Source organism: Salvelinus alpinus, chromosome 11, assembly GCF_045679555.1.
Source record: "Salvelinus alpinus chromosome 11, SLU_Salpinus.1, whole genome shotgun sequence".
Taxonomy (NCBI): Eukaryota; Metazoa; Chordata; class Actinopteri; order Salmoniformes; family Salmonidae; genus Salvelinus; species Salvelinus alpinus.
Genome location: NC_092096.1, coordinates 17077731 through 17096217, shown reverse-complemented (window position 1 = coordinate 17096217; position 18487 = coordinate 17077731). Strand labels below are relative to the sequence as shown.

The window sequence follows — 18487 nt, the reverse complement described above, 5'->3', positions numbered from 1 at the left end:
TTAGCCCAACAGAAGTTAGCCCAACAGAAGTTAGCCCAACAGATGTTAGCCCAACAGATGTTAGCCCAACAGATGTTAGCCCAACAGATGTTAGCCCAACAGATGTTAGCCCAACAGAAGTTAGCCCAACAGATGTTCTAAAGGTCAGCATCAGTGTCTTGTAGTCTGTCTGTGGAAACCAGCAGATGCTAAATGTGTTTATGAGAATTATCGATCAATTACCGCGAGACTAACTGCTATTTGCTTAACAATCACCGGCTGACAAAATTTGGTGACCGCCACAGCCCTAGGTAGGAGAAGGTTTGTATGGGAGATCGGTAGGAGGAGGTTTGTACGGGAGATCGGTAGGAGAAGTACAGCTGGAGGGGTGTACTATACTATTAAACCAATGAATTATAACTGTTTTTAATCATTTATAAATGACATTCTTAATATATCTAACAACAACCACATTAAAATAGCCCAAGTGTGTTAGATTCTAAACGATAACAGAGGCCACTCTATGAACCTCTGGGGGGTCCAGAATCCCAGGATCCAGAACCAGGGTCCAGAACCAGGGTCCAGAATCCCTGGGTCCAGAACCAGGGTCCAGAATCCCTGGGTCCAGAACCAGGGTCCAGAACCAGGGTCCAGAATCCCTGGGTCCAGAACCAGGGTCCAGAACCAGGGTCCAGAATCCCTGATAAACTGAATAGAAACAGCCACTGGGGGAGGTTTCAAAGTGCTCCCTGCTCCCTGTGAGAGGAACTGTAGGACACGTGTGTTGAGTTAACAGTTGAACTGGATGTCAGACTAATCTGTATCAGATCTCTCTTGATGATAAAAACACATAGGGGAGAATGGTGTAAGTTGAGCAAAAAAAGCAGTACATTGAGCCACCCTTGTTTCTAGGAAACCATACACACAATGGATTATTTGACCAAATTTCATTGAGTCTGTGAAGGAAGAAACCACATGGAAAAAGTGGTAAGCAAGTTAGGTCCAAAAAACTGTTTTCACAAAGTCAAATAAATGTATTGTGTTCGAGGGTTCATGATCTTAACCAAAGTAGATCATTTTAAGATTGTTCTCTACATCAGTTGGGATCTCTATCAGCTTCAATATGAGGTCCTAAACCTGGCATGAAGAACATCATTATAGCTGGGTGGGCTAATATTATCAATATGTCTGCCTTGGGGTAAATGGAGCAAGTGGTTAAGGCAATGGCAAGTTGAGCAAATTGAAGTGTTTTCTTCCCAAACGGTGGAATTGTCGTTCCCTCCAACCAAAATGTGTCTTCTGCATTTCACCCAAGCCCTCTGAATTAGAGAGGTGCGGTGGGCTAGCTTTACAGTTGTAATATTACACCTCTGAAAGGAGGGAAATACTGACACGTAACATCAGCCACGAAATGAAACTTAGGACATTTTTTAGGACTGTACTGTTTGCATGTTGATATCATTTTAATGTAGGCCTTATTGGGGAGATAGGCCATGTTGATATCATTTTAATGTAGGCCTTATTGGGGAGATAGACCATGTTGATATCATTTTAATGTAGGCCTTATTGGGGAGATAGACCATGTTGATATCATTTTAATGTAGGCCTTATTGGGGAGATAGACCATGTTGATATCATTTTAATGTATGCCTTATTGGGGAGATAGACCATGTTGATATCATTTTAATGTAGGCCTTATTGGGGAGATAGGCCATGTTGATATCATTTTAATGTAGGCCTTATTGGGGAGATAGGCCATGTTGATATCATTTTAATGTAGGCCTTATTGGGGAGATAGGCCATGTTGATATCATTTTAATGTAGGCCTTATTGGGGAGATAGGCCACGTTGATATCATTTTAATGTAGGCCTTATTGGGGAGATAGGCCACGTTGATATCATTTTAATGTAGGCCTTATTGGGGAGATAGGTCACGTTGATATCATTTTAATGTAGGCCTTATTGGGGAGATGGGCCATGTTGATATCATTTTAATGTATGCCTTATTGGGGAGATGGGCCATGTTGATATCATTTTAATGTAGGCCTTATTGGGGAGATAGACCATGTTGATATCATTTTAATGTAGGCCTTATTGGGGAGATGGGCCATGTTGATATCATTTTAATGTAGACCTTATTGGGGAGATAGGCCATGTTGATATCATTTTAATGTAGGCCTTATTGGGGAGATAGGCCATGTTGATATCATTTTAATGTAGGCCTTATTGGGGAGATAGGCCACGTTGATATCATTTTAATGTAGGCCTTATTGGGGAGATAGGCCACGTTGATATCATTTTAATGTAGGCCTTATTGGGGAGATAGGTCACGTTGATATCATTTTAATGTAGGCCTTATTGGGGAGATGGGCCATGTTGATATCATTTTAATGTATGCCTTATTGGGGAGATGGGCCATGTTGATATCATTTTAATGTAGGCCTTATTGGGGAGATAGGTCACGTTGATATCATTTTAATGTAGGCCTTATTGGGGAGATGGGCCACGTTGATATCATTTTAATGTAGGCCTTATTGGGGAGATTTTAAAGTTTCTAACTTGTTTGATGAAATTCGTACAGATTTTCTCAGGGGACCCTACAAGGGGCCCCGACCCCAAGTTTGGTGACCACTGTACTAACCCCCCTCTCTATCTGTTTGCTTCCTCTCTGTCTCCTCTGCTTCCTCCTGCATGCATTGCAGCCTCACCACTGAGCACCACATTACTATCTGTCTCAGTAGCCTACTCCCTGTAAAGCAAGTATTTTTCTGCTCCGTTTAACGTTACCTTCTTCCTTCTTGCTGGCTCAGTAATACCAGCCAGAATCCTTCAACATTACGACACTAGAAGTCTCTGCCGGCAGCTAGCCACCTGACTGACATATCTATGAGCGACTATGTACCAATTGTGCACTCATGAGTCGGTTTTTGTTTGTTTGGGTGGGTGTCTGTAGACACGGAAGGAGTCACTGGACAGTTTTAAAATTGCCTTTTGTCTGGCATCTCGCAAACACACTGTCAGCAGTCTCTCTAGTTGCCTAGTTGAGCCGACTGGGAGCTTCGGTAGTTCATTTCACGTCTCAAAACCTCCGCCTGTGGAGGGCGGAGTCAGCCGTTTCACTCTGGGGAACCAATCAGGAGGAGGCAGGAGAACGTAACGAACAAACCACTGTTTATGATTCCGCTCGTTCTCAAAGAGGCGCGATTAGAACTCAGTCCGATCAACAATATTTCTGACTTTGACCAACGCTGGGAGCAATATTGACATGTTGACCTGTAATGGATTTTCTTTATTATGAACAAAATATATATATTTTTTAATAACAAAAAATCTCATTAGAAGAAATTCCAGAGATCCGGACCTCAGTGTCCTCATACTTAGTTACGACACTGACCCCACCCTCCCCTACTGGAACACTGTTGTATCTCAATTGTGTGTGTGTGTGTGTGTGTGTGTCTGTGTGTCTGTGTGTGTCTGTGTGTGCACGGAGAGAGGGGCAGTGACTTGTGGTCTCTCACCTCCTAAAGGAATGGGTGCGTTCTTCCATCCTAGGTGAGGGGTCAAAGGTGAGGGGTGGGGGTCAGAGACTGAACTTGACCTAGGGACCGGTGTCCAGCCAGCATCTTTCACAAACAACAAGAAAACACACAGTTCAGAACATGATCTATCCATAGAGATGGTTAGAGGACTCAACTTGGATATGACCTGTTTTAAAAAAAAAAAAAAATTACCTTTATTTAACTAGTCAAGTCAGTGACGGCATAGGAACAGTGGGTTAACTGCCTTGTTCAGGGGCAGAACGGCAGATTTGTACCTTATCAGCTCAGGGATGCGAACTTGCAACCTTTCGGTTGCTAGTCCAATGCTCTAACCACTAGGCTACGCTGCCGACCTATTTAGTCAACTGGGTGGGGATTCCTATGGGTTGGGAGTGATCAGCCAATTATCAGAGCATTGTCATCTTCTTCAAATTGGGTGTTATGGTTTATAAATGGCTTTAAGCTATATCACCGCCATCTAGTGGCCAGAATAAATGAATGAAACCCAGCATTTGGTTCAAGACTCCAGCACTGCAGGTGGTGGTAAATCACCAATATTAGCTTTTCACTTTTTTCAAACACAAAAGAAGAAAATGTACAACTTTAAAATGGAGATGGCCAATGCTGTCAGACGCCATAATGGCACAGACACAAAGTTGAGACGTCTTTCCATCTCTATGGTTCTATCTCAGTCTCCAATGCATTTCATTACATCAACTCTTATTGCAATCCAAAATTCTTCCGCTTTTTTACGCATTGTATTAAACCTTTCCTATTATTTCCTTCCCATAGTCGCCTCATCTCAACTCCGATTCATACACTTCACACTTGTATATACATATATGACTTCATACCACAATAACCCACAGGGGGCATACATGTACCAAGGCCTCTTTCCCTGTTGCACTACCATTCACCCAGCACTACAATAGAAAAATAAACTACCAAGTCTCAGTAGGGATCCAACAGTTGGTAAACGTGCGACGCTCTCAGAGATACAACAGTTGGTTAGCGTGCGACGCTCTCAGAGATCCAACAGTTGGTTAGCGTGCGACGCTCTCAGAGATCCAACAGTTGGTTAGCGTGCGACGCTCTCAGAGATCCAACAGTTGGTTAGCGTGCGACGCTCTCAGAGATCCAACAGTTGGTTAGCGTGCGACGCTCTCAGAGATCCAACAGTTGGTTAGCGTGCGACGCTCTCAGAGATACAACAGTTGGTTAGCGTGGGACGCTCTCAGAGATCCAACAGTTGGTTAGCGTGCGACGCTCTCAGAGATCCAACAGTTGGTTAGCGTGCGACGCTCTCAGATATCCAACAGTTGGTTAGCGTGCGACGCTCTCAGATATCCAACAGTTGGTTAGCGTGCGACGCTCTCAGAGATACAACAGTTGGTTAGCGTGCGACGCTCTCAGAGATCCAACAGTTGGTTAGCGTGCGACGCTCTCAGAGATCCAACAGTTGGTTAGCGTGGGACGCTCTCAGAGATCCAACAGTTGGTTAGCGTGGGACGCTCTCAGAGATCCAACAGTTGGTTAGCGTGGGACGCTCTCAGAGATCCAACAGTTGGTTAGCGTGCGACGTTCTCAGAGATCCAACAGTTGGTTAGCGTGCGACGCTCTCAGAGATCCAACAGTTGGTTAGCGTGCGACGCTCTCAGAGATACAACAGTTGATTAGCGTGGGACGCTCTCAGAGATACAACAGTTGGTTAGCGTGCGACGCTCTCAGAGATCCAACAGTTGGTTAGCGTGGGACGCTCTCAGAGATACAACAGTTGGTTAGCGTGCGACGCTCTCAGAGATCCAACAGTTGGTTAGCGTGGGACGCTCTCAGAGATCCAACAGTTGGTTAGCGTGCGACGCTCTCAGAGATCCAACAGTTGGTTAGCGTGCGACGCTCTCAGAGATCCAACAGTTGGTTAGCGTGGGACGCTCTCAGAGATCCAACAGTTGGTTAGCGTGCGACGCTCTCAGAGATCCAACAGTTGGTTAGCGTGCGACGCTCTCAGATATCCAACAGTTGGTTAGCGTGCAACGCTCTCAAAGATCCAACAGTTGGTTAGCGTGCGACGCTCTCAGAGATCCAACAGTTGGTAAACATGCGACACTCTCAGAGATCCAACAGTTGGTAAACATGCGACACTCTCAGAGATCCAACAGTTGGTAAACATGCGACACTCTCAGAGATCCAACAGTTGGTTAGTGTGCGACGCTCTCAGAGATCCAACAGTTGGTTAGCGTGCGACGCTCTCAGAGATCCAACAGTTGGTTAGCGTGGGACGCTCTCAGAGATCCAACAGTTGGTTAGCGTGGGACGCTCTCAGAGATCCAACAGTTGGTTAGCGTGCGACGCTCTCAGAGATCCAACAGTTGGTTAGCGTGCGACGCTCTCAGAGATCCAACAGTTGGTTATTGTGCGACGCTCTCAGAGATCCAACAGTTGGTTAGTGTGCGACGCTCTCAGAGATCCAACAGTTGGTTAGTGTGCGACGCTCTCAGAGATCCAACAGTTGGTTAGTGTGCGACCCTCTCAGAGATCCAACAGTTGGTTAGTGTGCGACCCTCTCCTCCTCTCCTCTTTGTTTCTCCTCAGTTGTAATCTGTGTTCCGTGACTGTGTGCGTTTTAGGTTGCTGTGCCCAGTCCCCAACACAGCCCCCCACACAGCCCCCCAACACAGCCCCCCACACAGTCTCCCAACACAGCCCCCCAACACAGTCCCCCAACACAGTCTCCCAACACAGTCCCCCAACACAGCCCCCCAACACAGTCTCCCAACACAGCCCCCGACACAGTCCCCCGACACAGTCCCCCGACACAGCCCCCCGACACAGCCCCCCGACACAGTCTCCCAACACAGTCCCCCAACACAGTCCCCCAACACAGTCCCCCAACACAGTCTCCCAACACAGCCCCCCAACACAGCCCCCCAACACAGTCCCCCAACACAGCCCCCCAACACAGCCTCCCACACAGTCCCCCAACACAGTCCCCCAACACAGTCTCCCAACACAGCCCCCCAACACAGCCCCCCAACACAGTCCCCCAACACAGCCCCCCACACAGCCCCCCACACAGCCCCCCACACAGCCCCCCACACAGCCCCCCACACACATACTTAGAGATGTGGACTCTCCATTCTACTAGGGCAGATGGATAACGGAAACATGTTTTAGTAGTGGTTTACTTAGAGATGTGGACTCTCCATTCTACTAGGGCAGATGGCCCACGGAAACATGTTTTAGTAGTGGTTTACTTAGAGATGTGGACTCTCCATTCTACTAGGGCAGATGGAAACATGTTTTAGTAGTGGTTTACTTAGAGATGTGGACTCTCCATTCTACTAGGGCAGATGGCCCACGGAAACATGTTTTAGTAGTGGTTTACTTAGAGATGTGGACTCTCCATTCTACTAGGGCAGATGGCACACAGAAACATGTTTTAGTAGTGGTTTACTTAGAGATGTGGACTCTCCATTCTACTAGGGCAGATGGCCCACGGAAACATGTTTTAGTAGTGGTTTACTTAGAGATGTGGACTCTCCATTCTACTAGGGCAGATGGCACACGGAAACATGTTTTAGTAGTGGTTTACTTAGAGATGTGGACTCTCCATTCTACTAGGGCAGATGGATAACGGAAACATGTTTTAGTAGTGGTTTACTTAGAGATGTGGACTCTCCATTCTACTAGGGCAGATGGCCCACGGAAACATGTTTTAGTAGTGGTTTACTTAGAGATGTGGACTCTCCATTCTACTAGGGCAGATGGCACACGGAAACATTATTTAGTAGTGGTTTACTTAGAGATGTGGACTCTCCATTCTACTAGGGCAGATGGAAACATGTTTTAGTAGTGGTTTACTTAGAGATGTGGACTCTCCATTCTACTAGGGCAGATGGCCCACGGAAACATGTTTTAGTAGTGGTTTACTTAGAGATGTGGACTCTCCATTCTACTAGGGCAGATGGCCCACGGAAACATGTTTTAGTAGTGGTTTACTTAGAGATGTGGACTCTCCATTCTACTAGGGCAGATGGCCCACGGACACATGTTTTAGTAGTGGTTTACTTAGAGATGTGGACTCTCCATTCTACTAGGGCAGATGGCCCACGGACACATGTTTTAGTAGTGGTTTACTTAGAGGTGTGGACTCTCCATTCTACTAGGGCAGATGGAAACATGTTTTAGTAGTGGTTTACTTAGAGATGTGGACTCTCCATTCTACTAGGGCAGATGGAAACATGTTTTAGTAGTGGTTTACTTAGAGATGTGGACTCTCCATTCTACTAGGGCAGATGGATAACGGAAACATGTTTTAGTAGTGGTTTACTTAGAGATGTGGACTCTCCATTCTACTAGGGCAGATGGATAACGGAAACATGTTTTAGTAGTGGTTTACTTAGAGATGTGGACTCTCCATTCTACTAGGGCAGATGGCCCACGGAAACATGTTTTAGTAGTGGTTTACTTAGAGATGTGGACTCTCCATTCTACTAGGGCAGATGGAAACATGTTTTAGTAGTGGTTTACTTAGAGATGTGGACTCTCCATTCTACTAGGGCAGATGGCCCACGGCAACATGTTTTAGTAGTGGTTTACTTAGAGATGTGGACTCTCCATTCTACTAGGGCAGATGGCACACGGAAACATGTTTTAGTAGTGGTTTACTTAGAGATGTGGACTCTCCATTCTACTAGGGCAGATGACCCAAGGAAACATGTTTTAGTAGTGGTTTACTTAGAGATGTGGACTCTCCATTCTACTAGGGCAGATGGCACACAGAAACATGTTTTAGTAGTGGTTTACTTAGAGATGTGGACTCTCCATTCTACTAGGGCAGATGGCCCACGGAAACATGTTTTAGTAGTGGTTTACTTAGAGATGTGGACTCTCCATTCTACTAGGGCAGATGGCCCACGGAAACATGTTTTAGTAGTGGTTTACTTAGAGATGTGGACTCTCCATTCTACTAGGGCAGATGGCCCACGGAAACATGTTTTAGTAGTGGTTTACTTAGAGATGTGGACTCTCCATTCTACTAGGGCAGATGGCCTACGGACACATGTTTTAGTAGTGGTTTACTTAGAGATGTGGACTCTCCATTCTACTAGGGCAGATGGAAACATGTTTTAGTAGTGGTTTACTTAGAGATGTGGACTCTCCATTCTACTAGGGCAGATGGCCCACGGAAACATGTTTTAGTAGTGGTTTACTTAGAGATGTGGACTCTCCATTCTACTAGGGCAGATGGCACACAGAAACATGTTTTAGTAGTGGTTTACTTAGAGATGTGGACTCTCCATTCTACTAGGGCAGATGGCCCACGGAAACATGTTTTAGTAGTGGTTTACTTAGAGATGTGGACTCTCCATTCTACTAGGGCAGATGGCCCACGGAAACATGTTTTAGTAGTGGTTTACTTAGAGATGTGGACTCTCCATTCTACTAGGGCAGATGGCACACGGAAACATGTTTTAGTAGTGGTTTACTTAGAGATGTGGACTCTCCATTCTACTAGGGCAGATGGCCCAAGGAAACATGTTTTAGTAGTGGTTTACTTAGAGATGTGGACTCTCCATTCTACTAGGGCAGATGGCCCACAGAAACATGTTTTAGTAGTGGTTTACTTAGAGATGTGGACTCTCCATTCTACTAGGGCAGATGGCCCACGGAAACATGTTTTAGTAGTGGTTTACTTAGAGATGTGGACTTTACATTCTCAGAGACTCAGAGCGAGTGTCTGACACGACAATATTAACTCCACTAGTTCATCTTCCTTTCAGAGGCATCAGGCGTTTTACATCATACACTTAAATACCGTCTTCTAGTTGACCGTCCGTCTGTTTCTCATCACAATGGAGGTCATAGAGAGCCTGGAATCCAACAGGTTTGGAGATCAAACCAGAGACGTCAATATATTCCAAGGCAGACAGAGAGAGGGAGGGGGACAGGGTGCATCCTGGGTACCTTCTGACGGATGCCAGAGAGGTGGTAGCTCAGCACTCCTACCCAATACAATATTATAATTAAATGAATAGGGGTGTAGTCACCACACACACTGTAGTGAGACACTGGATCCTCTTCCATGAAACTCCCTAAAGAGGTGCTGAGATCCTCCGCATAAAACAACCCACGGGTCCTAATGAACGAGTGTAGCCGAGGTAGCCGAGGATGTGCCCGACTCAAACCTCAAAACATCACACGTGCTTGATGTTTCTATGTTCTCAACCATTCATATTTCAGACGGTAATCAGACCCAATGAACTGAGCCATCAGAATAAGTCCGATAAGAGGATGTTTCAACAGAGTCTAAAACAGAAGAGGGCATCTCTAGTGTTACTATAGGGAGGAGGCTAACTACATATAACGTTCCTTTGTTCACAATGTTCTTGCTAAAAATACAGGCAATGTATAGTAAATAATTTATGTAGAACTTCATTAAATATGATTGAATTGCCCCAGTCACTAGGATGACTCAGCTATGACTCAACTCTGCTCCAGGGAGTGTTCTGATGTTCCTGGCCTCTCCTGTCACGCTACTGGCTACAGCCGCTGCTCCACCTGCCACTCTGGGCCAATGGCCAGTCAGAAGTCAGACTTGGCTGTGGTCCCAGGCTCTAGTCCTGGACACCACATCACACAGTCACAGCTGACGGAACAGCCGACAGGCACATAGCAGCTTTACAGCCGATCCCCTGCTTAAAGTATGCTGCTCTAGTCTGCGATTCCACAGGTCTCCATCCATCCTCTCTGGTGCCAGGAGCTAGGAACAAACCCTGGTATGGAGATGTCATCTGGGCTGCGGCTACTGCCTCTCATCTCTGGCCCTGCTCCAGGATTCACTTTCTCTATTGTTCTCTCTCTCCCTCTAGTCTTCCCCTCTCTCATCTCGCTCTATACCTTTCTCCCCCCCTCCATCTGGTCTCTAGTAGTAACATGAGTGGGCTCTCTGCCATCACCACTGTGTAAACAGATACCAGGAAGTTCCCCAAGTGAAAACTAAGCCTGATCCAAGATGATGCAGGAGGAAACCCAACACTAACTCACTCATCCCAGTCACACTGACTGGCACCAGAGCAGCACTCAGTCCTGACCGTTACCACCCACAGCACCCAACGTAATAATAATGAGCTAGTGTTAGTGCTGTATACTGGTATTGGTCATTTCAGGCAGAAGATACCAGTTGAAAAGGAGTGTGCAGTGTTTCTATTGAACTGTGTTATTTCCAACCAAGCGTGCAGCCTGCAGGTAAAACAGTATGTTTCAAATAGTAGAAAAAAAAGTGGCAATTCTAATTCAGAGTTCCTGAACTTTGTCTCCACCTTCTGGTTACAGTGTGCCACTGCAACACTAGTGGGACAGGCAATGCATAAATCAACATAAATCAGGTCATGAGGAAGGATGCTAACTTCTATAAACCTATCAAACTCACATTAAAGAGGACAACCATATCCCAATAAGCAAAAGGCTGTTGAAAATACATTTTAAAACTATTTTCCAGACGTTGACATCAGGTACATTTTAGGTGATGAATGAAAGGTGAAAATAATGTATTTTCCGGACATTGAAATCGGGTGCATTTTGTATTTTTCGGTCATTGATTCCATGGCCAAATTTCAACTGCTATACATTATAATAAGTAAGCATTATATTACAGGCATCACAAGACTTGTCTGAAGGTCCATTGGTACCAGTTGAAAAACATGGAGGTATGGAGACTGTTTAGTGCAAAAAAGAAGGGGTTAAATACATGTAGAAAAATGTATTAAAAAATCCTGATCTTTCATTTCTCTCTCAGATATTGGACAGACACTTCAGAACAAACTTCCTTTTGAATCTTTTTTGGGACCATTTGTTGTTCCATGTAGTTAATCTGTTATTCAACGGGTTTGAATGGGCTAATAGCAGTAATGACTATCTGTTGTTCCATGTAGTGAATCTGTTATTCAATGCGTTTGAATGGGCTAATAGCAGTAAGGTAAAAAAAATATATACTTCAAGTGGTCTTAAAATTCTAAATCAAACCGCTAAATGATCCTTGGTACGACCTTCTTAAAACAATTCCATACAGCTTCGTAGAACCCCCCCCCCTCCCCGGTCAGACAGATTTTAATAGGAAAGAGGAACCAACTGAAGAATGCAACAAAATATATACTATTGCTCTTATCTATCACATGCAGTAAGTTCCTCTGGATAAGAGCGTCTGCTGAATGACCAAAATGTAAAAACAAAACACCTGCATAGCATGCTGGATATTATTCTAATAAGCTCCGCCCCCAAACAAGTTTGGTTGGTGCGGACCAGATCCAAATCTGAACGAATCATAGACGTCTAGGCTGTTTCACAAGTTGGAACATCACAGTACAGTACAGCACAGTAGAACACAGTAGAGTACAGTACGCACAGTAGAACACAGTACAGTACGGCACAGTAGAACACAGTAGAGTACGGCACAGTAGAACACAGTAGAGTACGGCACAGTAGAACACAGTAGAACACAGTAGAGTACGGCACAGTAGAACACAGTAGAGTACGGCACAGTAGAACACAGTAGAACACAGTAGAGTACGGCACAGTAGAACACAGTAGAACACAGTAGAGTACGGCACAGTAGAACACAGTAGAACACAGTAGAGTACGGCACAGTAGAACACAGTAGAGTACGGCACAGTAGAACACAGTAGAACACAGTAGAGTACGGCACAGTAGAACACAGTAGAACACAGTAGAACACAGTAGAACACAGTAGAGTACGGCACAGTAGAACACAGTAGAGTACGGCACAGTAGAACACAGTAGAGTACGGCACAGTAGAACACAGTAGAGTACGGCACAGTATAACACAGTAGAACACAGTAGAGTACGGCACAGTAGAACACAGTAGAACACAGTAGAGTACGGCACAGTAGAACACAGTAGAGTACGGCACAGTAGAACACAGTAGAGTACGGCACAGTAGAACACAGTAGAGTACGGCACAGTAGAACACAGTAGAACACAGTAGAGTACGGCACAGTAGAACACAGTAGAACACAGTAGAGTACGGCACAGTAGAACACAGTAGAACACAGTAGAGTACGGCACAGTAGAACACAGTAGAGTACGGCACAGTTTAGCACAGTAGAACGCAGTAGAATGCAGTACAGTAGAGGACAGTAGTTGTATTCAGTCAAGTACAATACAGTAGAGTTTAATTAATTAGAGTACAGTAGAGTAATTCAGTCATATTATGTCAATAATTCCCTCCAATGATCTACTCTACTTGACCTGTACAGGTGCTCGTTCTCACATAATCTACAGCATACACATTCACTAAGTTTCATTCTCATTGATGACATGGCGGTATTGAACAATCCAGACCGGAGATCTACCCGTGTCCCCCATATAAAAAGGTACTGTCCCTCTTGACTGTCTCCCAAACAAAATCAACATTAACCACAACCATTCATCCCACCACTCAAAAATCACAAACCACCACTCCCCTTCCAGTATCCTGAAGAATAAGTTTCCATCCCCTACTTTCTATTTTTAATCAAGTTATTTACCCCTTTCCCAAGGACCCTTACCATAAACTGGGTTGTAGCTGGTATCCTCTACCCAACCCTTCCCCTTAAACCAGGTTCGTATCCTCTACCCAACCCTTCCCCTTAAACCTAAACCAGGTTCATATCCTCTCCCCAACCCTTCCCCTTAAACCAGGTTCATATCCTCTACCCAACCCTTCCCCTCAAACCAGGTTCGTATCCTCTACCCAACCCTTCCCCTTAAACCTAAACCAGGTTCATATCCTCTCCCCAACCCTTCCCCTCAAACCAGGTTCGTATCCTCTACACAACCCTTCCCTTTAAACCAGGTGCATAACCTCTATCCAATACCTCTATTTTATTTGCTAATTTTTTACTTCTTTACATTTTTTTATCAATTAAAATTTGTTCTAATCAAATCAAGTTGAAGTAGAAAAAATGAGACCTCCATCACCATTGTACCGACCAGTCGTTGCTAGGTAAAGCCCCGCCTTATCTCAGCTCACTGGTCACCATAGCAACACCCACCCGTAGCACGCGCTCCAGCAGGTATATCTCACTGGTCATCCCCAAAGCCAACACCTCCTTTGGCCGCCTTTCCTTCCAGTTCTCTGCTGCCAATGACTGGAACGAACTGCAAAAATCACTGAAGCTGGAGACTTATATTTCCCTCACTAACTTTAAACATCAGCTATCTGAGCAGCTAACCGATGCTGCAGCTGTACACAACCCATCCAATCTACTTACCTCACCCGCATATTGTTTTTATTTACTTTTCTGCTCTTATGCACACCAGTATCTCTACTTGCACATCATCATCTGTTCATTTATCACTCCAGTGTTAATTTGCTAAATTGTAATTACTTCGCTACTATGGCCTATTTATTGCCTTACCTCCTCACGCCATTTGCACACACTGGATATAGACGTTTTTCTATTGTGTATTGACTGTACGCTTGTTTATTCCATGTGTAACTCTGTGTTGTTTGTGTCGCACTGCTTTGCTTTATCTTGGCCAGGTCACAGATGTAAATGAGACCTTGTTCTCAACTGGCCGACCTGGTTAAATAAAGGTGAAATAAATAAATAACCTGACCTTCACCATACATGGAGAAGAGGGATAGAAGCCCTGAGGTGTCCCTGCCAGTCCCAGAGTTCGTCAACTGTCTCCCTACTCCATCAATCTCTGTCATCCAACACGTTTAGATTGTCAAAATGTCAACAAACAAAAAAAACAACAGTCTATCAATATGTCCCCTCTAAAAGATACAAAGGACAAGGTCTATGGACATACGGGGTTTCCCGCGTCCCTGAACCCGCCAACGTCTCACCTCCCTCCGGAACGCTGAGGACGCACACCTACAGTCCCCGAGACAGTCTGGACAGTCTATGCTACTGCTCTGGTGTTGCATCGCTATTTCGGTATATATTCAATCTATTTATAACAAGGCACGGTATCATTAGACAACTTTATATCATGGCTACAGACGGAGTTGACAGCCACCACTAACGTTAGGCAAATCAAGTTTATAAGCTACACAGCGGAGGTTTATAAAGGTACCCACCGTGTATGGTCGCTGTCTTCCTCTGGCGGTGCGCTACAACATGCCACAGAGATAAGATATTGGCGCTCCAACAGGCACTGAAAAATACTATCAAAATCTTTGTTTCAATTCTTCTTGGTTTGTAGAAAGTTGGCAAAGGTAGACACTAAAACTGAAGCTGTCCCGACAGTGTCCTTGTCTGTCTGAGTATGCGAGTGGAGTACGGATGTGTAAACGGAGCCGACTCCCGAGGATGTCACGACTCGTGGATGTTTCCTCTTGTTGACTTGAGTTCGCAGCGCCAGCTGCTACTGAATCTAGTGGAGTCCGCGTAACACGAGCGTCTGCAAGTGTGTGTGTGGAATGTGTGTAGACTAGAGTGTGTGTGTGTGCGCACCGTAGTATATCCACCGGTCTGTCTGTGCTGAGAGTGCCTGGAGAAACTGCTAAATGAGTGACTGTCCCACGCTATGCGTTCTGGAGGAGTGCCAGCGCCAAGATGAGTTAGTAGACAAGCGGTGTTAAATCTGCAGTCTGTGGCGCCTCCTAACAACAATGTATAATGTTTAATTCATTTAAAACCAAAGCATTCAGCCTAATGATCCCATAAAGCTATAAAGACAATCCTGCACATTATACTAAGTGCTCATATAAGAGAAAGCAGTGATTCAGCTGTGCACTCTCTTGACAAAATGCTGGTGATCAGCAAGTTTTCAGATCCACTATCCAATCCCCACCTAATCCAACATCAATGGATTTGTCAAAGCACACCACTGAGGATCTTCACATAACCTAGATATTTTACATACATTTCAGTCCCACTGTTGCTTGAAGTTGGTGAAGAGACTGCATGAAGAGTTATTGGAAGATCTCCCAAAATAAACCTCTTAGAAGAAGAAACCATATCAGAGAATCAACCAACCTTTGATTGTCCATCATCCTTCTGGAAGATATTTGAGGTACGACGATGATGATCAGCAACCTGCTGTTCTGTTTCACTTCTATAATACCAAGTGTTTTGAGAATGTCACGTGGCAAAGTCCAACTCCCAAGGTCAGGAATATCTGCCTTTACAATGCTGGGGCCATAAAAGAATAACAGTAAGGTATCTGGGGGAAAATAGAGCATGAGAAAGTCTCTCTCTCCCTCTCCGGTTTAATGTGTAGCTTGTTGAGTAGCCAGTCATAAATGCCTGATGCTGTGGTGAGAGAATGTTTGTTTAGGGTCATGGAACTAACATTAAGGCCTAGAGAATGTGTCCAAACACATCGTCATTCAACCCTGGATAAAACAATACTATACAGTGCAGAAAGGTTGATTCTAAAAGTACACAATTAAAATGTGACTGGCTATTTCACTGGTTTGTATATATATATAGCATTTCATCATTAGGGACAGGAGCTTTTCCTGACTAGAGGTAAACTCCTGGCCTTGTGCATGGAACACCAGCATGCAGTATGTTGGGGAAGGTAGGAATATTTAACCACATGGAACACCAGCATGCAGTATGTTGGGGAAGGTAGGAATATTTAACCACATGGAACACCAGCATGCAGTATGTTGGGGAAGGTAGGAATATTTAACCACATGGAACACCAGCATGCAGTATGTTGGGGAAGGTAGGAATATTTAACCACATGGAACACCAGCATGCCGTATGTTGGGGAAGGTAGGAATATTTAACCACATGGAACACCAGCATGCAGTATGTTGGGGAAGGTAGGAATATTTAACCACATGGGACATCAGCATGCAGTATGTTGGGGAAGGTAGGAATATTTAACCACATGGAACACCAGCATGCAGTATGTTGGGGAAGGTAGGAATATTTAACCACATGGAACACCAGCATGCAGTATGTTGGGGAAGGTAGGAATATTTAACCACATGGAACACCAGCATGCAGTATGTTGGGGAAGGTAGGAATATTTAACCACATGGAACACCAGCATGCAGTATGTTGGGGAAGGTAGGAATATTTAACCACATGGAACACCAGCATGCAGTATGTTGGGGAAGGTAGGAATATTTAACCACATGGAACACCAGCATGCAGTACGTTGGGGAAGGTAGGAATATTTAACCACATGGAACACCAGCATGCAGTATGTTGGGGAAGGTAGGAATATTTAACCACATGGGACACCAGCATGCAGTATGTTGGGGAAGGTAGGAATATTTAACCACATGGAACACCAGCATGCAGTACGTTGGGGAAGGTAGGAATATTTAACCACATGGAACACCAGCATGCAGTACGTTGGGGAAGGTAGGAATATTTAACCACATGGAACACCAGCATGCAGTATGTTGGGGAAGGTAGGAATATTTAACCACATGGAACACCAGCATGCAGTATGTTGGGGAAGGTAGGAATATTTAACCACATGGAACACCAGCATGCAGTACGTTGGGGAAGGTAGGAATATTTAACCACATGGAACACCAGCATGCAGTATGTTGGGGAAGGTAGGAATATTTAACCACATGGGACACCAGCATGCAGTATGTTGGGGAAGGTAGGAATATTTAACCACATGGAACACCAGCATGCAGTACGTTGGGGAAGGTAGGAATATTTAACCACATGGAACACCAGCATGCAGTATGTTGGGGAAGGTAGGAATATTTAACCACATGGAACACCAGCATGCAGTATGTTGGGGAAGGTAGGAATATTTAACCACATGGAACACCAGCATGCAGTATGTTGGGGAAGGTAGAACTATTTAACCACATGGGACATCAGCATGCAGTGTGTTGGGGAAGGTAGAACTATTTAACCACATGGGACACCAGCATGCAGTGTGTTGGGGAAGGTAGGAATATTTAACCAGCCTCTTCATGCCAAGCACTTTATTTGATGTTTGACCCCTATGATCCAGCCAGAGCCGGCTCCAGGCATAAGAGACATACATAACCCGACCAAAGTGTATTGAATTGTTTTCAGAACTCAGTCGGGGTCTCCACTTCCTGTTGACAGTTAGAAGAGTAGAATACACAAGATGCAAGTTCTACATTTGGTTGTGCATCAACAGTTTCTCTCTTGTTATGTCAGCTCCTGATAGTCACTCAATTATCCATGTTAGTTAACCATTTTTAGATTGGTAAATTAGTCTAGCCAGCTATCTAAACTTGTAGTAATCATGGCCGAATACCAACCAGGCACACAGGGCATGTGTCCAGGGGCCCTGACCTCCAGGGGCCCCCATTGATTTTGTTAGTCACTCAGATATCATTAACATGATAAAAGTCCCGGAAAAATCCCCCCCCCCCCCCGCCTGTCTGGTTTGGTATGTGTGACTGTGCCATATTCCCATTAACCTTGCAGAATCATTAACTGGACTGGGGACTTCAAAGTAAAGAAGAAAGTTTGCCTCAATCTTTTTTTGCAATTCCAGATTATCCATGAAAACTGTCAGCAGATTTCCCTTCAGAAGCCTGTTCCTTAAAAGAGGATTGGTACAATGTGAATGTTAAATCTGGTGTGTGCCAGGATAGGGAACATATTTTTATGTTTTGGGAGTTGAGGCATTATACTTATGGTACACTACATGAAGTTCTCATTCCAAAACCATGGGCATTAATATGGAGTTGGTCCCCCCTTTGCTGCTTTAACAGCCTCTACACTTCTTGGAAGGCCAGTCAAGTTCTTCCACATCGATCTCGACAAACCATTTCTGTATGGACCTCGCTTTGTGCACAGGGGCATTGCCATGCTGAAATAGGAAAGGGCCTTCCCCAAACTTGCCACAAAGTTGGAAGCACAGAATTGTCAAGAATGCTGTAGTGTTAAGGTAGGTAGCGTTCTCCTGGCGTGATTCATCTCCAGAGAACGTGTTTCCCCTGCTCCAGAGTTCAATGGCGGCAAGCTTTACACCACTCCAGCCAACGCTTGGAA

General features: G+C 44.8%; 1 protein-coding gene across 4 annotated transcripts in view; it reads right to left on the bottom strand.

Moving 5' to 3' along the window:
- Positions 1 to 15692, bottom strand: part of prr5b (proline rich 5b (renal)) — a 72980-nt gene extending 57288 nt beyond the window's left edge. The window contains exons 1-2 of one of the 4 annotated variants that reach the window (XM_071331858.1): positions 15509 to 15692; positions 3498 to 3602 (exon numbers count right to left, since the gene is read on the bottom strand). In XM_071331858.1, the coding sequence (XP_071187959.1) occupies positions 3498 to 3526 (29 nt within the window). In that variant the 5' untranslated portion in view covers positions 3527 to 3602; positions 15509 to 15692. Of the gene's footprint in view, positions 1 to 3497; positions 3603 to 14607; positions 15058 to 15508 lie in introns of those variants that run through there. The other 3 variants (XM_071331859.1, XM_071331857.1, XM_071331860.1) reach the window with 3 other exon arrangements.
- Between the last annotated feature and the right edge of the window lie 2795 nt (positions 15693 to 18487).